The sequence below is a fragment of the Furipterus horrens genome, unplaced genomic scaffold, assembly GCF_987537825.1.
Source record: "Furipterus horrens unplaced genomic scaffold, mFurHor1.1.pri manual_scaffold_4, whole genome shotgun sequence".
Lineage (NCBI taxonomy): Eukaryota > Metazoa > Chordata > Mammalia > Chiroptera > Furipteridae > Furipterus > Furipterus horrens.
Genome location: NW_028327174.1, coordinates 33,109,361 through 33,134,962, shown reverse-complemented (window position 1 = coordinate 33,134,962; position 25,602 = coordinate 33,109,361). Strand labels below are relative to the sequence as shown.

General features: G+C 34.4%; 1 protein-coding gene and 1 non-coding gene across 2 annotated transcripts in view; one reads left to right on the top strand and one right to left on the bottom strand.

The window, feature by feature from the left end:
• Positions 1-25,121, bottom strand: part of ETNK1 (ethanolamine kinase 1) — a 43,918-nt gene extending 18,797 nt beyond the window's left edge. The window contains exons 1-4 of the mRNA XM_090272925.1: positions 24,709-25,121; positions 15,850-16,109; positions 6,732-6,872; positions 3,466-3,608 (exon numbers count right to left, since the gene is read on the bottom strand). Coding sequence (XP_090129051.1) covers positions 3,466-3,608; positions 6,732-6,872; positions 15,850-16,109; positions 24,709-24,864 — 700 coding nt within the window. The 5' untranslated portion in view covers positions 24,865-25,121. The remainder of the gene's footprint in view (positions 1-3,465; positions 3,609-6,731; positions 6,873-15,849; positions 16,110-24,708) is intronic.
• Positions 19,714-19,821, top strand: LOC150011497 (U6 spliceosomal RNA). Its single transcript, XR_016510913.1, has one exon. It is a non-coding gene; the product is annotated as a U6 spliceosomal RNA (small nuclear RNA).
• Positions 25,122-25,602: the final 481 nt, after the last annotated feature.

Genomic DNA, 25,602 nt, shown 5'->3' with positions numbered 1-25,602 from the left:
ATGATACAGTATAAATTCATGAAGTTTAACTAAAATTTGCACTTCCGAGATATTAAGGATCTAAAACTATAGAGACACACTGAGGTTCATGATTTCAAGGCTCTCATCTTATTATTTTTATATATTGACATCTCATAGGTGGGTACAAAGTGGTGAAGCCCTGACCTCAAATTATTGTGTTGGCCAAAAAGTTCATTTGGTTTTTTCCTAAGATGGCCCTAGCAGCGCTTAGTTGTCTTTAATTTCATTCAAAACAATTTTGTTAGTGTATTGTGACAGCTGTCATATCAGCATGCATTTTTTTTAAAAACTCATTAAAATTGGTGAATTTTGTATAGCCATTTTAATATTGCAGCTGGAAGAAAATATGCAATAGGTTCAGCATATTATGCTTGATTATTTCAAGAAAGGTAAAAACACAACAAATGCAATAAAAGATTTATGTACTGTATGGACAAGATGCTGTGATTGACTGAACATGTCAAAAGTGGTTTGTGAAGTTTTGTGCTGGAGACGTCTCACTGGATGATGCTCCATGGTAGGGTTGACCAGTTCAAGTAGACGGCAATCAAATCAAGACATTGAGATCAATCAATGTTATACCACATGGGAGATATCCAACAAACTCAAAATATCCAAATCAATAGTTATTGGTGAAAAATGTGTCTTTTATTTTACAGAAAAAACTAAAGAGACTTTTTGGCCAACCCAATACATTAATAATTTAAAAAGTGATAAATCTTGTTTTGAGTATAATATGCAGTTTAATCATTTACTCTATGTAGAAATTATTTTAACCTCAAAAACTTAACATTTGGCTTTTAGATGCTGTACAAGGTAACTAATTAATAAGATAAATAACTTTGTGATATATGTTTCTCATTTTAATTATCCTCCTTCAGACTGATGCTAAGCTACAGTCTATTTTTTTGCTATTAAATTTACAGAATTTACATTTTTTTTTAAAGTCTGAGGCATGGTACTTACTCCTTATAAAGACAAATACATCATATAGTTGTATTATTTCAAAACCACTAGCTCCTAATTTAAAACAGAATGAGATAATAATTAACAGAAAAAGCTACTCGCCACACTTTCATGAGTTCTAGATTTTACCTAAACAAGATTCCAACCACAATTTCTTAATGATTATCAACTGACCACAGAAGAATTTATTTATTTATTTTTTTAATGATGGCAGAAGAGTCCACACTAGCCTTATAACAAACACTGTAAAACCACTGGTAAGTAAAAATACCGGAACATCTCTATAACAAACATAACCACAGACTTCTATGAAGAGGGGCAAACTCTAAAATATATACCAAAATAATTATATTTGTTAAACTTGGATATTTATTCTTCTGTGTAGGGAAAATAATTAGATACCAAAGTATGATTTAGGTAACTCTTGGTATAACAAAAGACAAGCTTGACTTCCTAAAGCCAAACAGAAGCATAGAGATTTTATGTGAAAATATGAGAACTTTTCCTATCACTGATCAATAGTTTATTTTAGATAAGCAATTGGTAAAATTAAAATATAAAAATTTACTTTTTAATAGTTAAGACAAAGTAATCTAACTTTTTGATCCCTTCTATTTTAGTTTTATAGACAAGTTTGTTCAATGAAATGAATATGCAAAAGAAACATAAAAGTATGAAAAGTCAAAATTATATTGCGAAGGAAATAGACTCTAACTTGCAGTTAAAAATAAAGCTGAGTGTCCACTTTAAATGTAAGATGAAATCTCTCACCTAAAAGTCCATTATATAAAATAATGTGTTATTTGGTTGCACTGAACTAAAAAGCTAATGCATCACTTTAAAGTATAACTAATACCCTTATCTCACAAATGGCATTGAGATTTGGTTACTAGTGTATAATGTAGTACATATATAATACGAGTTATATAAAATATTAAAGGACACTGTCAATTATTTAATGTTTAAGGTACTCCTGAAGTTTTAAAAAATTAATTTCACACAAAAACTTCTATTCCAAATAAAGATATTAGCTCCGTAGTTTTAAATAAGAGAATTTCTAATCCACATTAAAATATCAAATATAAAAGGTACTCAAAACTATTTTTACAAACAGGTGCCTCAAGCTACTACCCTTGACAGTGTTCTTTACTTGATTTTCTGCAGGTTACAAAGATTAGCCACCTTTGCCTTAGCATAGTCTTGACTTACAATCTATTAAGAATGGTCATTATTAATATATTAATAATGTAATATAAATATGACCATTTAATCAGAATCCTTTGGCTTTAGTATCTTCACAACAACACACTTCTGATTCAAAACGATAATGATTATCTCCTAAACTGATTTCCTATAAAATGCATTAGCTTCATAGTTTCAAACAGACTTTTGAATACTAATCCTTCAACCAAAATTGCATTATTTTTAAATTTCAATTTAGTACTGAAGGATATCTATTGTTTAGCAACCAAACCTCAAACCACTTTATCTAATAATAAGTGTTTCTTAAATATGAAAATTTAGAGAATTTGAATACAGAAAGACATAAACAGTCACAGAAAACATTTCATAAAAAGTTTCACTATCTACCTCAAAACATGTTAAAACTATTTACCAGATCTTCTTGATTATTACTTTAGTAGATATAAATTTCAGCAACTACAAATAACATTTCCTCCATCTGTGGCTCTCTCCTTAGCAACAAACTACCTAAAACAAATCAATGTAATAAACAGGTAACAGAAAACCTGAAGACATATTTGTTTCTAATACTACTGTCCTTTCTAACACAGAAAATGTCTATATTTATAAAGCAGTGGAAAGTCAACTAGCTTTTCAATAACCCCCATTACAAGCAGGAGTATTTTCAAATCATCAATTGCCAAATAGGTTTTACAGTTACATTTATAAAGTCATTTATCATTTTTCATTTATTTTTTTATTGTTTTTCTATTACAGTTGTCCCACTCTTTCCCCCATTGCTTCCCCCCACCCCACTCATTTTTCATTTAAAACTTGCTTAACAAGAACCAATTTGTTTCTATTAAACCAATTCTAAGAAACATTTATAGAAATATAGAGAATATGTATTTCTAGTTTAGCACTGTTACAATGACTTAATAACACAAAAGAAAATATTTAAAGACTTTATGCATACAATATTCCCGCACTTATCGCGGGTTTTACATTTTAGAACCCCTGCGAAGTAGGAACCTTACATTTATTCTACACTCTTAAACCTACGTAACTTTAACAACATATGTATACAGTACCGCAAAATCCCGCGATAGAGCAAAAAATCCACAATAATTAAATATAATATTTTTTAAAATCCCACAATACAGTGAGACCACGATATAGAGAGGGACTACTGCATTTTCAATCCTTGCATTTGATTTAAATTTGATACAGAGATCAAAAGAGCATTAAGCGCATCAAAGAAATCACGTCTACTTACTGCTAAAGTCAAATACCTACCTTGTTTCTCATTGTAGATTATATTCTTACACAGTAGGTCATTGTGGCAAAGCACAACAGGTGAGCCGAGGTTGGAAAGAATCTCCTTCATCCAAGTCATCTCTTCCTGAAGAATCTGAGAGCTCGGGATGTCACTTAGGAACCTTTTAGTTTTAAAAGAAGAGTTATATCTTGTTTAGATTACTGACATTTTTCTCAACTTTTATTCAAGTTTAATATCAAAATTAAGAAGTTCTTTCCACTCAATTGCACAGAGATCTGAATTAAAACAAGCCAATTATTCCAAAAGCTGGAATAAAGAAAAACCTTTACAATGAACTAAAATGTGAATAAAAAGAAACCGAGGAACAGTTAAAATGCAGAGCACAAAGGTAAAAAATATACCACTACAAAATGGAAGGAAAAAGTAATACATATAGCTAATAGCTAACACTAAACTATTTTTAATGTTTTAATTTATTTCCATTTTACAGACGGGGAAAAAAGACACAAAAGAGTTTAATTAAAAGGTTTAAATACATTATTTAAAGTTACAAAGACGGTCCATTAAAAAACTAAAACATTTATTACAAGTTCAGAAAGGTAAATGCAGTATAAATCAACTACGTTCACATTTCAAACTCAATAGGTTATTATCTACTATCGCTATATCGACTCACATCATTACATGATGATCATTATATTAAGACAATCATATGATAGAATTTTCATATTATCTATTATAGGAACTGCCTCAAGGGTAGTCAGACTGGGAAGGGCGAGAAGTAGTGTGGCAAGCTGTCCTAGAGATCATACCTCTTTACCTTATACTTTTATGTACTATTTATTATGCTATATGTGTATTAATTTGATAAAAATGAAACAAAAATAGGGTGCTACCACAAATTCTCAATAATACCATCAGGCTCACAAAATTATTGTTAACTTACTCTTTTCTTTCCTTTATACTTTAAGCCAATTTCTCTTCATTCCTTCTCTAGTCTTTCAAATTACTCCTAACTTTTCCATTTTACAATGTAATAATGATTCTGTACAGTGAATTTACTTTAATAAATTTGGCTATTCAGGTGGTTGCTACCTGTATTTTTCCCACTACTGCATTCTCATCTACACAACAGCTTCCAAAAGTAATCCTTACAGGTTCTTGTTAAAATGGTGTTAACTGTTCAAAAATCTATTTTAAAAGTACAGTTAAATCGAAATAGAATTCAAAGGGTTATAAACATATTAATCATAATCATGTACAAAAAAAAGGTAATTGTCTATAATGTTCTAGTTGTATATTTTCTATTGGGACAGGATATTTTCACTCTATTATTAATCACTGGGCATCTCCAGCTTTTCCAAAGTATCACTAACATCAAGAATTCAATGTATACCTTGAAGAGTCTAGGAAATATAACCTAAAGCCTATCCTAAATAACCTTGTTTGAATAATAATAATTTTTTAAATACCAGCTAACATAGTGGTTCTCAACCTTCCTAATGCCATGACCCTTTAATACAGTACCTAATGTTGTGGTGACCCCCAACCATAAAATTATTTTTGTTGCTACTTCATAACTGTAATTTTGCTACTGTTATGAATTGTAATGTAAATATCTGATATGCAGGATGTATTTTCATTGTTACAAACTGAACATAATTAAAGCATAGTGATTGATCACAAAAACAATACGTAATTATATATGTGTTTTCCGATGGTCTTAGGAGACCCCAGTGAAAGGGTCATTTGACCCCCAAAGGGGTCGTGACCCACAGGTTGAGAACCACTGAGCTAACGCTTAGCATATAAATGGTCAGGGACTGTTCTAATTACTTTCTATATACTAACTCAATTAATCATCACAGAAATCCTCAATGGTAAATGTACTACTCGTTATTTCCATTTTACAGATGAAGAAATAGGTAACTTGCCCAAGGTTAAAAAGCAGAAATGTTAACTGGCAGAACTGAGATTTGATCCCCAGGCAATAATGCTTAAAAAGTCAATAAAATCTTGCATTCACCAATGCTATCCACTTTGTTATTTTTAAGTGGTCTTTCCCAAAATCTTTCAATAAAATAGCTATTTCCAAAGAGAATTTTCTGTTTTTACGTTGTTGCTTCCTCAGCATACGAGTCTCATGTCCAGACATTTTGCCTATTCCAGTTAAAAGGGTATAATATCCTATCAAATTGAAAGTTTGACAAAATATCTCCTGATAGAAACAGTTACACAGAATGACTCAAACTAATCTTTGAAATAATCATACTCAACTAAACAATACAGCTATTTTTCCCTAACAAATTTTTTTAATCTCTCGGTCCTACATGTTTGCTGTTCTTAAAGACTTCCTAAATACAAAAGCTGAAGTTTTAATGTACATTTTAGACATAAAGAACAAAATAAAATTCTAATTTCTGTACTAGTACAGATTCCAAAAACTAATTTACGAATTGTTTTATATAGAAAATAATGAAATACTGTAGTCAGTTTGAACCTGGGGAATCAGTCTTACAAAACCTGAGTAAGGCCCTGGCTGGTGTTGTCTCAGTGGATTGAGCGCTGGCCTGTGAACCTAAGGGTCGCTGGTTCTATTCCCAGTCAGGGCACATGCCTGGGTTGCAGGCTGGGTCCCCAGTTGGGGGCACCTGAGAGGCAAACACACATTGATGTTTCTTTCCCTCTCTTTCTCCCTCCCTTCCCCTCTCTCTAAAAATAAATGAATAAATTTTTTTTTAAAAATCATCAAGAAAGATAAGTTACAAAAAACTTAAAAAAAAAAAAAATCTGAGTAAGACTCTACTAAACAAATTTTCAACTTCATTATATGGCACTTCAGTAGTCACAATAAAATAAGACAACACCACTTTTTCACACTCTGATGCTGCCCCATATTTAAAACAGCTTTGAACAAAAAGGATTTTTTTAGAAGTCTCAATGGCCAGCTCACACTATGCAAAAACATACCCATTTATAGTGATCATATTTCATTTACTTGCAAATAAATGTTCTCTGTTTATTTTTTGGCCCCTCACCTCTACCCAATCCCACACCCCATTGTTATAGGGGTTTGTCTTGGGTGTGAGGGGCTCACCTAGGGGAAGGGAGAAACTTTATTTCTATAGTGCCATCTGAGAGTCAAATGAATCAATGATTATTTAAATGCAAAAAGGTAAACCAAACCAGACTTTATACACAGAAACCTCGTAGTTATCTTTGAGACCCAATATTTAGATCAAAGCAATGTAAAACATCATTTCAAATGTAAAAGTAATTTTACCTTTTATTAAGATCTTCATCTGCAAATCCTGTGGGAATAAGAGAGAAATATTTCCCCATCTTGAGCCATAGATTAGATTTGGGAATCCAGCCATTGTGTGCATGGATGGCATGAATTTTAGCAAGCTGGCGTGCTATTAGCCTATTTAAAAACAAAACAGCATAAAAAGAAAATGTTAAGCATCATAGTTCATTCTCTAGCCACAGGGAAACTAAAACAACTAGTGTGCATTTTTTATAACATAATTTTATCTTTACCATAAATGTATGAGATTCAAAATAATTTGGCAAGTCACTTTCAAAAGGAGTGGAAAACAAATGCATAAAGCATCAGAAGGAAGATATGGCAATTAAATATTGTGTCCAAAATGGGTTGACTGTCTGAAAGTAGGTGGCCTATTTTGATTACACAATGTCTGGGATCAGCAGAACAGTAGTTATAAATGACTTCCAGGCACATATTACACATTAATCAGACACATTTAAATTACATTGGGTCACTTTAATTTTGAACTTTTGAAGTTAAAGGGCAAAAAGGGACTAATTTGTAAAAAGGTAACCTGGGAAATAAATGGGTTCTGTGAGTTAATTTCTATAACTGTATTAAAGACAAACTCTCTGAACAAACACAAGTATTTTATGATGTGAGAATCAATCTTCTTGATGTAACCCCAAAACAATTTGAAGTTGCATATACTTGTGCCCATACTATGTTTGTCTCTCTAGAACCTAGTACAGCATGCACTGAGACAGGAATAAGCATCCGAAACAGAAATAAGAAATAAGTTACCAAACGGCCTACAGACTAGTAGGTGGAAAAAAATGACTTAACAGTAATCCACAAATTGAATAAGTTTGAGAACCATTCAAACTAAGGCACACATGATATCTAACAACCTGTGATTACAAGATTTTATTACAGTTTTATTCTATAGTGAATATTCCTGTCTACCTAGTTTCTAGTAACAAGAGTTCTGATTTTCCTCTGGAGAAAATTCCACCCCCTCATTTTTACTTCATGAGATTCATACAGCATTTATCTATCTCAATCCTGACTCCCTTTGCTACCTGCAACAGTAATTTTAGTAGGAGTAAAATACAGCACACACTTGCTCAGAACATTCCATCCTTCAGTCCTCAATAATTGGTTCAGGGCATATTACCAAAGCTAGACCAAAAGGCCTTGATCCCCGAACTTCTGTGGAAGCTTTGACTTTGGTTGAAGCCACTAGAAAGAGGAATCCCCAACCCCTCCAACCTGGGGTGGCAATACTGATTAGATAAGCCTGCAATTGCTCATCGCTGTAATTGCCAGAAAATAAAGTGAACAGAGACTTTTAAAAAACCTAGAGTGATATTCCTAATGACACTGTTCTGAAGTCCATGAATCCATCCATGCTGGAACTCATTCTCAGTTACATGTATCAAAAAATTCCTCTGGACCCTGGCTGGTGTGGCTCAGTGGATTGAGCGTCGGCCTGCGAACCAAGTGTCGCTGGTTCGAATCCCAGTCAGGGCACATGACTAGGTTGCACGTCAGGTCCCCAGTTGGGGGCGCAAGTGAGAGGCAACCACACAGTGATGTTTCTCTCCCTCTCTTTCTCCTTTCCCCTCTCTCTAAATATAAATAAACAAACACATAATTTAAAAAAAAAAACTCCTTTAAGTCAGTCTGAATTCTCAAATTATCATCCTCAATCAAGAGTCCTAATGCACTACCGAGATATTAAATTTTGCAACCTTTTTAGATATGTATGCTTTGGTTCATACCTCTCAAACAAATTAGTAAACAAACAATTCTTTACATAAATAATTGCTGCTTGAGTGACCTTCCTGAAGATCACATACTCATGTCTAACAATAATAAAGAGTAAAAAATGAAATCTACTTTTATGCCAAACTTTCATATATGCATAGGCCCAAATTAATGTATGATACTTTAAGCAGCAGGAAACTTCAGGAAAAAGGTGATGATAAAGCCAAAACAAAGGAGAGGGCAAATGTGCAACACATATATACATTTTAAGCTAGTAAAAACAGGTTTAAAACCTTAAAAATAGAGTTGGGACAAGAGGCCTGAAGAAAGGTATGATATGTGTTACATAAAACACAAACGGCAATCTTTGTCAACAGAACATTATGTCCCAGAAATGTTTACTGAACAAATAAGACTGGTAATGTGGCCCGGCCTAGTGAGGCTCAGTGGACTGAGCGCCGGCCTGCGAACCAGTTTAATTTCCCAGTCAGGGCCATGCCTGGGTTACAGGCCAGGTCCGCATATGGGGGTACGCAAGAGGCATCCACAAATTGATATTTCTCTTCCTTTCTCCCTCCCTTACCCTTTCTCTAAAAATAAATAAATCTTAAAAAAAAAAAAAAAAGACTGGTGACCTGGTGATTCAGGAGAAGAGTCACATAGTAGAACACCAATTAATTTCATTTACTGTGATTTTTAAAATAACAATAATGTCAATTGTTAGTTTCACCCCAGAGTTTGTATGAAACTCTGATTTCAAAAAACATAAAATGTAGTCTCATAAGTTGTCTGTTTTTATAAGTTATTTACTCGGAAGTAAATAGAATGACAATTCTATGGTAAAGACTTCAAAATGAGTAATATGTGGCCACAATTCCAAGGGACTCTTATAAATTAATGGAATCTGTTGAATATGAATAGAGGCTAGAAAGAGAAAACACATACAACTCTTGAGTGCCTTGACTTTTCTGGCACAAAGGTGGATATTTGGGGCTGAGCGATTTGAACTGATTATGTGATGCAACATCCAAGCCCTTTCCACTACAGAATAACTCCCCCCAATAACGCTGCACAGAATTAGCTGGGTTTTCATTCTGACTTTGCAACTGTATTTTCATAGTGAATTAAAGCAAATTATTTGAGTTTCAGTTTTCTTAAAAAAACAAATTATGGTTTTATTTCATAACTTTTAAGTTCTCCTTCAAATCTAAAATTATATGCCTATGAATACCAGAAAAAATTACATAAAAATTTAATTGATGACAGCATAAACTTCACATTCATATTCCTATACAGAGATCTGGTAGACTTCCCATTTCATATCAATTTCCTACTAGTTATAATAAAAATCTTAAATGAACATAAACTATGGATTAACAAGCAAAATTTTCCAAATGATGTTTTTATAAAGTTTATGAAATATAAATTTCCCTTTTAACAAATTTGCTATGAAAATGAGAATTACTTTTATATGAAATTTTACAAACATTTCTGCATAAGGTAAAATATACCCACTCAAATGGAAAATAAACTATTTGCAAAAAATCCATATCAAAATTTAAGAGCCAATTATAATCTTCTGAAGTAAATTATAGATGTATTTGCCCTATCTACAGGTGTAATGTTAAAATAAAATTAGATTATATAAGGGGCAAAATTAATATTAAATGATTGTATTGTATTTAATGGGTAAAAATATAGTGTTATTTAAAATGTTTTATAGCATTTTCCTATAAAATTCAAAATAGAATAACAGCGAACAATAATAGTAATAGTTGAGACTGCTTTGTCAATACTATTGATAAAATACTTCCACTAGCTACCCTACAAGGAACAAAGACCATGCTTTATTTTTCCATCTATTCTAGCACTCAGCACTTAGAAGGGATACTTAACAGGTACTGATGAATCAGTTATTATCTTAGCAACAAACTCAAGAGTACATTTAGAAATTTACCAAAAGATCAGGGGATTCTCCCACTACTGTTACTGGGTTGTCAGGTAGATTAAAATCGATCTTGGATTTTTTTAAAATCTCATAGTAGGAATTGTAACAAAATTAATGCTATACAAAAACAAAGGGACCATTTGAAATACTGCCTGTTCTTCTACCAGAAAGATACATCTAGCCTCTTCTGTAAGTACAGAATTCAAGTCAGCTTCCACAGGTCTTAGAACTACCTGGTGTATATTTTCTGTAGAAAAATGAGGAAGAAAATCTATTCATAATACAAATATCTTTATGGAAATAACAAATATAATTCAATTGTAATCACAGCACCTACATACTAAAAACTAGGCTTTGCTGAAAGCTTTTTAAAGTCAGTCCTAATTCCAAGTTCCATACTCATCTAAAATTTGGCATAAATTGAGCTTGATCAAAACATACAATTTGTAAAGAATGGTTTTGTTAAGAAAATTAATAGTTTTTACTAACAAATGAATTCAATAAAGTTGCAGAACACAAAAGCAACACATAAAAATGAGCTGCAGTTCTACATTAAGAGTGAACAATCCAAAAAGGAAAGTAAGAGAACAATTCTTACAATAGCATCAGAAGTAGTACAATACTTAGGAATGAACTTAACCAGGGGGTGACTTTGTACACTGAAAACTACAGAATGCTGCTGAAAAAAATTAACTTACATAAATAAATGGAAAAACATCACATGTTCATAGATGGAAACATTAATATTGTTAAGATGTCAACGCTACTCAAAGTGATCTATAGATCCAATGCACTTTCCATAAAAATCCAAACAGCATTTTTTTGCATGGATAGGAAAATCCATCCTAAAATTCAAACAGACTCTTAAGGAACCATGGATAACTACAACAACTCTGAAAAACAAGAATGAAGTTGGGGGCCTCACACTTCCTAGTATCAAAACTTATTACAAAGCTACAGTTACCAAACCTGTGTGGTACTGGAGGTTCTCAAATAACATCATTTCATTCAATGTTGATGAGAAAAAAGCAATCCACAGTCAGGGCTACTGTCTGTGTGGAGCTTGTACATTTTTCCCATGTCTGCATGGGTCTTCTCCAGGTACTCCAGTTTCCTCCCACCTAAGATATGCACATTAGGTGAAATGTCACGTCTAAATTGCCCCATCAGTGTGTGGGGTAGGTGTGTGAGGGTGCCCGGTGTTGAAATGGTATTCTGTCCAGGAGTGCGTTCCCACCTTGCCAGAATAAGCTCTATAGACACTAGAAAATCTAAATTGGAATAAGCAGGTTGGAAAATACTTGTTTGTATCAATCTTTCTTTAATGTACAGGTATCTTCTGTACAACACAGAGAATTGGGGAAAACTCCCATATAACAAGAAATTAGGGAAATCCCCAAATAATACTGAACATGATAAAAGCTTTTAAAAGCAAAAGATAACTCCTTTAAAATTTTTCATTCAAGCATGAACGTGGTATTAGATTTGCCTGAAGAATTTTAAAATTAATCAGAATTTTAAACCCATTTTGTTCATGGGGTATTAATTACCCTTTGAAACTTTAATTGTGTTTTTATTTTTTGCTACATTACACATACATATATTAAATTTTTTCGGGTAATATCAAACCTTTTTTAAAGAAATGGTAATTATGTTTTTACTTTTGTGAATTAATTTGTAGCCCTGAACTATGCCTGGCAGGAATTTAAAATATACCTCTGAAAAGACATTTCATCTCGCTGAACAAAAACTACAGATTTTGAATTGGCTCGAAAAGGGTGAAAAAGTATCGTATGTCACAAAAACCTTAGATTTAAGTGAAGCAACAATCGGGACTATTACTTAATTCAGATTAATATGTAATCTGAAAATTGCTTTAATAAAGATATTTCTCAACTATAAAAATTTAATAGTATGTTTTTTAAAGTTTTGGAACCTAACCCCCGCATTTTGTACTAGTTCTTTGTTTCGTTTAACACAGATTCACATAATATGGCATTTGCTAGGAACCTAACAACCGCATTACACAGGGGTTACCTGTATGTATAGTTCATATTTATTTCAGATCTTAATATTAGTGTTTTGGGTCATCACTTAGAAGATTGGTGATGTTTCTGTGACCAGAAATATGCCATAAGAATTTAACTCGTTTACAGTTGACCCTTAAACAGCACAGGGATTAGGAGTGCCGCCGACTCCTCTGCCTAACAGAAAATCCACATATAACTTTGAGTCCCAAAACACTTAACTACATTATATAGTTGACCCTTGAACAACAGAGGAATTAGTGGTACTGACCTCCTATGGAGTTGAAAATCTGCATTTAACTTCTGACTTTCAAAAAATATGTAACTACTGTACGAAAAGCCTACTGTTAATTGGAAGCCTTACTGATAATATAAGTCAATGCTGTGGGTAATTACCCACAACAGGATACCACCTCATGCCATTAGGATGGCCAATATCTAAAATAAAATTAAAAAGTAAAGTAAAATAAAAACCAAAAATATTAAGTGTTGTCAAGGATATGGAGAAATTGGAACCCTTGTGCACTGTTGGTAGAAATGTAAAATGCTGCAACTGCTATGAAAAACAGTATGACAGTTCCGCAAAGAACTAAAACTAATATTATCACATGATACAGTAATTCCACTTCTGGTTATATCCTCAAAAGAATTGAAAGCAATGCCTCAAAAAATATTTGCACACTTGTGTTCATATTATTCACAAGAGTCAAAAGGTGGAAGCAACACAAAACACCATCCATGAATGAAAGAACTATAATATATTCATAAAACTGAGTATTAGTCAGCCTTAAAAAGAAAGAAAATTCTGACATATGCTGCAAGAGGGATGAGCCTTGAAGACATCATGCTAAGTGAAGTAAGACACAAAAACAACAAAATATGAATTCACTTACATGAGGTACCTAAAGCAGTCAAATTTATCCAATTACATGAGGTGCCTAGAGCAGTCAAATTTATACAAAAAGTATAATGATGGCTGCCAAGAGAATGGGAACTTGTTCAATGAATATAAAATTTTAGTTTTGTAAGATAAAATGAACTATGAAGATTGGCTGCACAATGTGAATGTACTTAACATATGTACTATATACTACAAGGGTTGGTGAATGTAGGTTTACAGTTGTGAGTGTGTAAAAGTTTATTCTTATCTTATTATTTATTAATTACTGTATTATTTATTGTATTACAACTATAAACCTACTTCTGCTAATACCTATACATATATATATACCTATATACTATGTAGCACTACATAAACTATATATTTAATAATCAATAAATTGTTACATGTATTTTAACCCAATTAAAAAGAAAATTTTGAATTAAATAAAATGATCATAAAAAAGAATATAGTTCTTTAAAAATTTGATTAAGGCAATCAATTAATTGCTATTAGTAAATTTTATATACAACAGGAAAAACTATTAAAAAATCTCTTCATTAAGGTAATAGCATTACTTAATAAACCATTTTTGTTTTATATAAACAAGGAGGTAATGAAAAATTACTTAAAGATTTCTGACTATCATCTATTGGTCTTCTACTTAGTCGCAATAAGTAAGGTTTTACTGAAAATCAAGGCAAATGCTACTTTAAAATCCCATATTCAATAAAGTTCAGTTTAAAAATCTTAAAGCTTCAGAGAATTCCTCAAATACCTACTAACACTCATTAATTGCTCCCCTTCCTGGAAACTCTTAAATATTTAAGAGCATTAAAACAATAACAGGAATTTTTTTTAATTGAAAAATAATCCCTAATCTGACCATCCAATAGTTTATTTCATTTTTACCTATTCCCTTTAAGTTTTCACATGAACAAATTACTGTCTGGCTGAAGCTATAGTTCACCTATCAAGCTGATTTTTTTCTTCTTTGCCCTGTATAGGCCATTTTGCATATTTTAGACATTCAAAATTATCTTTAAATAGTAGCATAATACTTAGTAGTGCTGGTGTACCTTAGCTATATCTAAGTATGAGTTATCATGACAGAAACATAACATAACTTTTTTTTATGTTACTATATATTGCCTTACTGATTTCCAAAAGAGCATTACCAATTTTACTTGCAACCCATAGTGAACCAGTTTCACTACAATGCCCTTAGCACTAGAAGTCAGTATGTGTAACAGCCCTGGCCATGTAGCTTAGTGAGTTGAAGCATGGTCCCATACACCAAAAAAGGTTGCGGGTTCAATCCCTGATCGGGAAACCCGCAGAAGGCAACAATCAATGTTTTTCTCTCACAACAATGTTTCTCTCTTTTCTCTCTCAAATCAATACCCATCCTCGGGTGAGGATTTAAAAGAGAAAATAAAATGTACACAATTCATTTTAAACTACCTTTTTTCCATTATGTCTGCTGCTGGGTAGTTTTTAATTAAACTTCAGTCAGGATTCCCAGGAAGAGGCAAGTTTTAGAGCGAGACCTGATGACAAAATTCCTAAACCTTTGAATTTTAAAACATTTTCTGAAGGTCTCTGCAATACTTGATTGCTACAGCAGAGTTCAAATAAAACAGATCATGACAACTTTCCAGAAGTTGAATCACTAGGTAAGCAGTAAATCGGTACAACTTGTCTTTACCGATATCATCCCATTCCCTATCTTCCTCCATGCTCTGCCTCACCCTTCAAAGCCCAGTTTAAATGTAATCCCAGGGAAACACTGCCTAATTTCCCCGGTATACTACAGTAAACTATCTGTACTTTTTTGAAGTCTTTCTCCCATGTATACCGTTTCACACACCACGCCCCCAAGATTTTTGTCTGTCACAAATTGTAAATTACTAGGAGAGCAAGGACTGCCTAAATTCTTTTTCTTCCCCTAAACTAGATCAAACGTAAACATATATTTCAATGCCTTTTATATTTAAAGTAGATACTCTTTGTTATAATCATAATACAAGCAAGTAGGTATGTCTGAATGAGCCAAAGCAAACAGAACACTCTGGACTTTGATCTAAGGAGCAATCAACATTTACTGAAGCTGTGATTAATCAGTCCACATTGTTGGATGCATTTTATCTTTATCAATAGGCTGACCTAAAAACAATGGCTTAATATGTGACATCTAATTAAACTCAAACTGGTAATAAGAAATGTTAAATGCTTTGAGGCAAGCACCACTTTAAAAAATTAAGGGGAAGCCTTGTTCTGGAGCAGACTAATCTGAAACCTCTTGCAGTCCTTTCTTTTGCAAAGAGTCAACAATTAGAATGCCAGATAGAAAGCAATGTTTCTTTAGTTGTAAGGATCGCTAACTAAAGAAAGTTTCTAAGTTAAACAAATAGTTGCTGAAAGAAAGAAAGGCAGTTTTAAAATACATTTCCTTACTACACTTAATACTTGTTTTGTGAAAGACAAAATTTAGAAAAAGAAATGTACCTGAAAATGGCAGGGTTGCGGACATGCTTTGGATCCAATGCTTCTCCTTGTATAAATTCATAGCACAGTCCATTATTGAAGGTACAGTAGAGTTGTGGTGCACAGCCATGAGCCTGTAACACTCGGAAACTCTTCACTTCCTCATCTCGATCGACTAACAACTCAGTCTTGTTGCCATAAATTCGCACCAGGACAACATCTTCCATTGTATTGCCCACATAACAGCCAATGAGTTTGTTTGTGATTCCATCTGTGAACAGCTGCCCAAAAAAGGAAAAAATGTGGGGGAAGCAATTATATACTTTCAAGGAACTGAGTAAAAGATAATGTGAAAATAACTAAATATCAGTTAAAAGAAATTATCTACTTTTTAACACAAAAGAACTTTTGAATACAATTTTGCCTGTCTATAATTTTAATACTAGTTAAACAAATAGCAATTACATTGTTCAGTCTTGCCCTTAATTTCTATAACATGTGTTTCTTGATTCAAGTGTTTATTATTCAAGAACCAGTATTTCTATACAACCTTTTGATAGCTATTTTATCTGTCTGCCTTGTGCTGCAATCATTGCAAATGAATGAATGTGTGCTTCAAGTCTACAACATCAACTCCTGTATCAGAGTTTCGAGATTATCAGCCTGCCCTACAAATTTCAAACTCACCAGCCTCCAGTTGTATAAACAAATTACTTGAAATAAATATATAGGAGAAATTCTGTTTCTCTGTACAACCATAACTGACACTCAGTTTTTAACCTTTTAATTCCATTAAGAATTTACTCTATAGATATACTATAATACTGTTTTTAATATCCAAAAAATAATTCAATGTTGCTTTAAAAATATGGGGCAGATTGCCCTGGCTGGTGCAGCTCAGTGGCTTGAGCACTCACATGAGAACCCAGGGGTCACTCGTTGGATTCCAGGTCGGGGCACATGCCTGGGTTGCTGACCAGGTTCCCAGCTGGGGCGTGTGAGAGGCAACTACACATTGATGTCTCTCTCCCTGTTTCACCTTCCCTTCCCCTCTCTCAAAAAAGTAATTTTTTTTTAATATGGGGAAGATTACATATACTAACATAGGAGGATGTCTAAGATCTACTCGCATTATTTTAAAAAGCAAGATATAGACTAACTTAGTTATGTATATAAAGGAATACATTTAGATATTAATACACATGCTTTGATATGTGCCCTGGTAAATCCGTAATTTGCTATTATTTTAGAAGTTCAAAGGAAACCATTCACAAAATTATCTGTGGAGTTGAGGAAGTTAGACTTTTCATTTATATCCTTGTATGTGTTATAAGTATTTTATTAAGGGTATATATCATTTACATTTTTTAAACAAAATCAATAGGTTTAGATAGAATATGACCGAATTTTCTTTTTGCTCCACATTTTTTTGAAAACCTCATAAAAATAATTAAGTCGCATAATGTTAACATGACCAAATACTACATTTGCAGCTATCAAAAAAAAATCATTATCATACAAACATGGAAATATAGTTACAAAAGGCCATATAGAAAAAAGGATTACAGAACTAGCTATGGTGTGCTTACAACTATGTAAAATACATATGGGAGAAGTAGAGGGTAATTTTAAAAATCAGGTAATTTTAAAATAAAATATAGGTTGATTGAATAGAAAAAATTTTAATACGGTAAACATCTTTTTAGTAAAACTAAATTATTTCATGTAAAAAGAAATTTCAAGTTCCTTGTAAAAGGAAATTCATGTACTTGGTATATTATTTTCTCAGAATACTGACTTGCAAAAAAAAAAAATAGACTAAAAAAAATTCTATTTTGTTAATTTAAAAACAAAAAAACAAAACTGCTATTTTGATTACCACTAGAGGGAAAAAGAGGTTAGGACCAGGAAGAAAAATGGAGATACTATTCTGGGTTACTAGTAATATCTTGTTTCTTTCCCTGGGTCTGGGTTATATACGTATTTGGTTCTACTACAATTTATGTTTCATGCATTTTTCTGAATGTTTGTTGTATCTCACGAATTTTAAGAGTGATAGAAATTTATCTATTTATAACCTATTTGTTGTATTGAAGAGTCAAATAACTCCTTATAAGACAAATCATAAGGTATATAATCTCTGATTCCTTAAGTATAGATCTTCTATTACTGCCCTATCCTTGTCATTCAAAAAAAAACAAAAAAAAAACCTTAAGCTTTCCTCTTCCCTCACCTACAAGCAATTAACAAGGCCTACACATTTATTTTCTGAAATGTCAAATCAGTCTCTTATTTCCGTCTCCAAGGCCACTGTCCTAATTAGGGTCTCAGCACCTCTTGTCTAGACTAACAGTCTCTCCTAGATTAATTCTTTCTCAAATATTTGTTAATACAATAGCTAGAAAGAAATATATTTATCATCAAATTCAGTACACAGATAAAAGAGCCCTGGCCAGATAGCTCAGTTTCTGATGCCCCGGGATTACAGATTCGATCCCAAGTCAGGGCACATACAGGAAGGAGTCAACCAACAAATGCATAAATGGATGGAACAACAGGTCAATGTTTCTCTCTTTCTCTTTCTCCCCCCCCCCAAAATCAATCAATAAACTTAATTATTAAAATTATAACAAGCTTCACATAACAATACTTACCTTATTACTTGCAAGGCTCTCTGACTTATCCTATCACATCCCTTCTTTTTTTTTTTTTAGAGAGATAGGGGAAGAGGGAGAAAGAGAGAGAAAGACTGATGTGCCAGAGAAACATGGATCAGTTGCCTCTCGCACGCCCCCAACTGGGGACCTGGCGCAAAACCCAGGCATGCGCCCTGACTGGGAATCAAACGTTTTGGTTTGCAGAATGACACCCAATCCACTGAGCCACACCAGTCAGGGTTCATATCCCATTTTAATTCATTTATTTAAACTGTAATGGTTTCCACCCACTATATTGATTTAGCATACTATAGTGCGTGGTAACCACCTATTTCAAAACCAATGTCTTAAGTGAACACTTATCTCCTAATTGAAAACATTTCTTTCAACCTATGCTGCTTACTCTTGCCCCTACTTGAAAAAAAACACAATATAACTCCCCTACTTAAAAACATTCAATGGCTTCCCATTATGTCCTACATAGTACTGACTCCTTTGAAGCACAAAACCTTCATACTAACCACTCCCCTTTTCAAAAATCAATTTAACTTCCTTTCTTGTTCGTCCAAAATACTCAGTCTAACTTTGTGAAAGTACTTTTACTTGACCAGAAATGTTTCCCCATTCCGTCTGATCATAACTTTCCTTCAAAGCTCAGCTCAAGTACCCTCCTACATTTTCCCATGCCTAACTTCTGCTACAGTTAGGTGCACAAACCAATGTTGCTAAAAATTAGTATAATGCCTGGTACAAAAAAATTACATGTCAGATTTACTAAATTTTAGGAGCATACAATTCCTTCAGATCAAATTTTTCAATTATAAATGCAGGGAAGGACTGGGAGGGAATCAGAGATAAGACATAGAGGCATGTAATACTAAAATGTGCTATGCACAATTTAATATATTTGATTCAATTCTCAGGATATTCTATTAGTACTAAAGTAGTATTAGTAGTAAAATTACTATTAATAGTATAGTAGAAAAATTCTATAATTCTATTTTCTAAGGTACATAGTAATCACATTTCATAGAGATTTTAAAACATGCCAGAGATTACAAATGACTGGAATCAGGATTCAAAGACTATCCTCTTTGCCCACATTATGCTGAGGCCCCAGAGAGGTGAAATGGTTTGCTTAGTGCAAGTCACACAGCTTAATACCTGAAAATGAACTATCACGTTATGCTCCAGTCTTTTTAGTCACATCTTAATAAAATACATGGGAGTGATCGCTTCGGCAGCACATACGTACACTAAAATTGGAACAATACAGAGATTAGCATGGCCTCTGCACAAGAATGACATGCAAATTTGTGAAGTGTTCCATATTTTAAAAAATACTTGGGAGCCTATCAAACATTATAAATCTAATAGTCTTAGGCCCTACCATCCAGTTGAATACTTGTTATTATAAAACACTGAAAACAAAGAAAGAAGGAATAAAGAGCAGAGCACTGGACCTAACCATTGATATTTAAAGTTATGTTAAACACAAACTATGATCCCTTATACGTATCTAAAGGACTCAAGTTCCCTAGAAATTTATTTCCTTCTGGCACCTTTAATATATTACTTAAATTTACCTAAGACTGTTTAGAAACTTCTATAACATAAAGGAACAAATTTATCTTTATAAAAATGGGAAGAAATATTAATTATTAGATTAAAACACCAAAGGAAACACAATCTAATAAAGCAACTATATAACAGGATTTTGAGTCCTTCTTAAAATACAGTATCAAATATCAATATTAAAATAGGAGTTATAGATTTTTTTTTTAAGATTTTTTTTTATTTATTTCTAGACAGAGGGGAAGGGAGGAAGAAAGGGAGGGACAGAAACATCAATGTGTGGTTGCCTCTCACACACCCCCAACTGGGGGCCTGGCCCGCAACCCAGGCATGTGCCCTGACTTGGAATCGAACCAGCTACCCCTCATTTCTCAGACCGGCACTCAATCCACTGAGCCACACCAGTCAGGGCAAGTTACAGATTTTTAATAGAATATTTCACTAACTATCTCAAGCATATTTAAAAATGAAGAAGGAACTATAAAGACTATGTAGCTATATAACCTAACACAAGTATAGGTTTCCAAGGCAGTGCATGTATACTTAAAAAAAAAAAGAAAAAAGAGGTTTCAGAACTATGCATTCAAAAACTTGTACTACAGCTTTGGTTGGTTAAGAGTGTCGTTCCCAACCAAGGTTGCGTGTTCACTCCCTAGTCAAGGTATACAAAAAAATGACTAATGAATGCATAAATAAGTGGAAAAACAAATCAATGTCTCCCCTTCTCCTCTGTCTCTCTAAAAATCAATCAATAAATAAAAACTTCAAAACTGTACTACAGCAGGACAGAATGCCTTTTAAGTTTTTGTGTAACCTTTACACATGAACAAAATTTGAATGTTCATTACAAAAACACTATACTGTAATTATTTTCTTCCATTTGTATTGCACATCATACTGGGAATTTCTAAGAACAGATGTTTTGTTTCTTTGATTCAGGCATCCAATATATACATAGGTGCTCAGTAGCAGTTAGTAATTATCATGAGAGATAGCATTTATTTCATTCTCACAGCAACTCTTTGAGGTAGAATCATTTGGATGCATTTTACAGCTAAGGATACTGAGGCTTAGGAGAGTTAAGTAACTTGGCCAAGATAATCACATCCAGTCAAATAAAAAGCACGGACTCAAAACCAGCACTATGTTCAAACCCCACGTTCTTGGGCAGTATAATACAGAGTTTATTGAAAAACACAGATAATATAAGGTACCGTATAGCAACTGATCTCACTGAGACCCTGTAACAAGAATAAATGTTTTAAGCTTTATAATGTCACATAATAATTAAGGTCTTTCTATACTATCAAGCCTTTCCCATCATCTATCATAGGTCCCAAGTTATAAAACAAAGTAAAATAAAAATTCAGAAGTTAATGGAAAAAACATTGTTCAATTTTGCAGAGAAAGATCCAGAAACAATATACTAGAATATTCCAAACACTGACTCATCAACTTGTTTAGAATAAAAACAATTTTCAGTCTCCTGAGAATTATTCCACTGGACCTAAAAGATCTCACATGATTCTTTATTTCTTTTTCAAGGACTATCCAAAGAAACGAAGATAAATCAAAATTCCACGTCTTCTTATAAGATAGGGAGTTGTTACATAACAAAAGGAAAGCTAAAGTGAATCCCTTTTCTAAAATAATGTTACATATGTAAAAAGTAATGGAAATTTACGTTCAGAACTTATATCTGAATCTTTTTCATGGGCCAAAGCTTTTATTTTTATGAAATCAAGTTTATCCAGAAATGGCTTCCCTTCCTTAATCATAATATACAAACATAAATTTTTCTTAATCAAAGAACAGTAATTCACTCATAAGATGGGTTCTCATCCCAGATCTGCTATTTACAAACTCCGAGTTCAATTTCATTAACTATAAAATACATGTTAAAAGTCTACATCTACCTCACAGTATTGTTGGGAGAACATATGTAAAAGTGCTTCACAAACAGTAAAATATGATTAAATAGAAAGCACTGCAACTAGTATTGTTTATACTTACGCTGCCCATTTTAAGATATTATACTCCAAAGATCTCACCACACCTTTTATACATTATTTAATCTTGTACAAATAGGAAAACCAAATAATTAAATTCGTTAAAGTCCTATCTAAAATGAGATATATTATTCCATGTGTCCATAAGTTTTGAGCAAAGACCTGCCCTCTATCATTTTAACAGCACTGAAGTCTTTTTTGCTTGCTTTTGGATTTTCTGATATATTCTGAATAGTTCAGCTGGCAGGAGTAATTATCAGGTTAAAAAAAAAATAGTACTGCTAGGTACATTAAAGCATATTTTAAATTACGTAAAATTGTAGGAAAAAAATCTCTGACAAGAAATCAATTATATATATTACTAATACTGTTTTAATCTGTTGAGTATATGATACTTATTCCCACTTCTGAAATGTGAGGCACACTTTTTATTTTTTACTTCAATAAAAATAAAAACAAATTATAAAAAATATTCCTGAATGAGATTTACTAAGGAAATCCTGAAACATCATAAAAGCAGAGTTTGTAATGACCTAAAATGTGGAAGTCAAATTTAAATTGAGATGAATAACCATCAATTCAGCTTAGTTGTCCAATCTTCTGGATCAAAAGCTTGGCTTGCACATGGAAGAACTGCATTTGATATATCATCCCTAGGGCAAAACAAGTGGTGGTGTGCACATTTACTTACAAACAAGTACTTTAAGTTCTTCAGGTCAGAAGTAGCTACATAGATAGGAGACAAGATTCAATCCCAAGTACTTGCTAACAACAAAAACAGTGTGATGTTATCACATTTTTGTTCCTTTTTTACCTATATCCTGGCTTTACTGAGTTTGAAGGAAAGGAGGAAGGGAGGAAGGGAGTGAGGGAGGGAGGAAGGGAGGGAGGGAGGAAGGGAGGGAGGAAGAGAGGGAGGAAAAAGGAGAGGGAGGGGGAGAGGAAGGGGGAGAAAGAGAAGGGGGGGAGAGAGAGAGAGAGAGAGAGAGAAAGAGAGGGAGAGAGGGAGAGAGAGAGAAACCTACGTAAATGGTTGTTTGGGGCATTAAGTGATAAAAAATATAGATCACCTAACCCGAACCTGGCACAGAGTACCTCAGGGTGGCTGTTATTACTGTTTTACAAACAGAAACTCTAGTCTCCAAAGATTCAAACTTTAAAATCTCTGCTTTAAAAGTAACTGGTTTACCAGCACCGAAGTTCACCAGTAAGTAGCATGGCTTTAATTAATCTGTTTAATTTATAACTGACAGAATACAAGTCATATTAATAAATACAAAAATCTAGAATAAACTACACATAAGTTAATGAACTAAAGAAGTTTAGGGTTTCAATTAATTTAATTTTCCTTAATTAAAAAAGTATATCATCTTTAAAAATTACAGTAACATGAAAATCATTTGGATTCACACTGTCCTACATAGTCAGCTAAAAAACACTCCATTAAAATTTCAAAATTTTTGTCTTCTAACTTTTTTCCCAAACATATGGATCCTTTCAGTCTGCTCAAAACTCTTCTAGGCAATAAAAACTGAAACACTCAAGAAAGTACGAGTGTCAGGAACTGTTCTGGGCCTTAGGGCACTGTTCATGTTTTATTCATCTTTGTAGCTACTTTAGCAAAGAATCTGAGATACCGTTAAGTCAATTACATTGCGGAATAAGTCAACAAAACAAGGCAGATGATCTGGCTACCTCAACAAGTGATGGTCTTAACGTTAGAGCTCAGATTTGAAAAACCCCAAACATCCCAGCATTCAAAATTACTTTGTGCTTGCGAAGGAAAAGGAGGTTCATTTTGGTATACAGTTCCTGAAACTCCAAAAGTGAAAAACAAATTAGAATTCAAAATAATCTCACGTATATTAAAGCATAACTTATTAGAAGTTATTGGACAATGCTTAGATTAAGAATTTGTTCTCCCAGTTTTTGTCTATCTCAATACAGTGGCTCAAGAAAAAGAAATGTTCACAGGCCACAGATCATTCTAACATCAGTGTTAATTTCGCTAAGACGACTAAAACAATTTATTAATATCGATCCATATAAAACAAGGTGTGTAGTGCCGCCTAAGAACCCAATCTAGGAAATGTATGACCGTGGTTATTTCTTTGGGGTCGAATACTCGTGCCAATCCAAGGATCTGAGAAGGTAAAACGCAGGGCGAGGCATCAATGGGAGTAAACCGCTGGGGGAGGGGAGGAAAAGGAAAAGATCAGAGAGGATTAATTACCGCATTATTTGCGAAAGGAGAAGAGAAAGCTGCTCGGACTAATTGGCAAAGACCCTTTACAACGCGGTGGAAAATGCTCGTTTTGCATCTAGAATGGACAGGGGAGTGGGTGGGAGGAGGGGCACCATTCAACAGGAATCGCCCGGGTCTGGAATGGGTTCGTCACTACGTGGCCACTTCTAAACAAGAGGAAATCTGCCCCCCTGACTACTTCAACAAGAAATTGTGAAGAAGGGGGAGTGACCTTCCTCGGTGTGACGAGGAAATACAGGGTCACGTCTCAAAGGGCTGAGGGAGAAGACGTTCCTGTGGGTCCTCCTCGGTGATCTGGGAATACAAGGGAGTGGAAGAACCTCTGGGCCGCGTCGGGGCTGTGAACTACCTAAGGCTGAGGTGTGGGCGTTACCTGCAGGGTCACCTCCTGAGGGTCCCAGTGCGGCCGCAGGTGTTGCAGGAGGCTCAGGGCCCCTTCCCGGCAGCGTTGCTCCTCCTGATCCTGAACTGTGACGTCCAGTTTGGGGACCTCCGGGGAGCCGGACGGTACGTGGATGTAATTGGCCATGGCCCAGGCGACGGCAGAGACTATCACAACGACGACCGCGACGGCGACCACGAGAACGGCGGGCGCCGACAGGCTGGTGGCTCCTTCCGTCCCGGGGCGCCCTCGCGGGAGGGCTGGGGGCGCTCAGACTGACGGGCGGGGAGTAGAAGAACGGTTGGAGGAGGCACTCCCGTCAACCCGAGACTGGACAGCAGCTGAACTGAGCCGAGCAGAGGTTGTTCACACAAGAATTCCTTTCGTCTGCGTTCGACCGCCGGCGGCCGCGCAGCATGCCGGGACTGGGCTGACGCTGGCGTCACGCGCGGGGCGGGGCCACTGCCTGCGTGAGGCCGACTTTCCAGCAGCCTGCACAATGGTCCAGCTGACGCGAGCGAGCCCGGTGCTTCTGCTGGTGTCAGACACGCGGCTTTGCGTGCTACTAATCCTAAAAACGCGGGCTCCTCCTCCAGAGTGGGAGTGAGCCCTGCCAAGACCTCAAAGGCATTGCAGCTTTAGCTCACCTGATCAGGAGGGGCTTAGGGTCTGGGTTTGAGATAGGGATGAGTTTTTCTGGGAAGCAGGGACAGGTCCTGAGATAATCCCTGGATCAACCTCTCAATTTGGCTTTGAGTCTGGGCAAACTGGATTAACTAGGTCGCGTTGATCTCGGAGCTGCTGTGTACCGAATTGGCAACTAAATTCTCATGAGATGTATACTGAGATCATGGTATATGGAACAGACGTTTAAGATATTTGGGT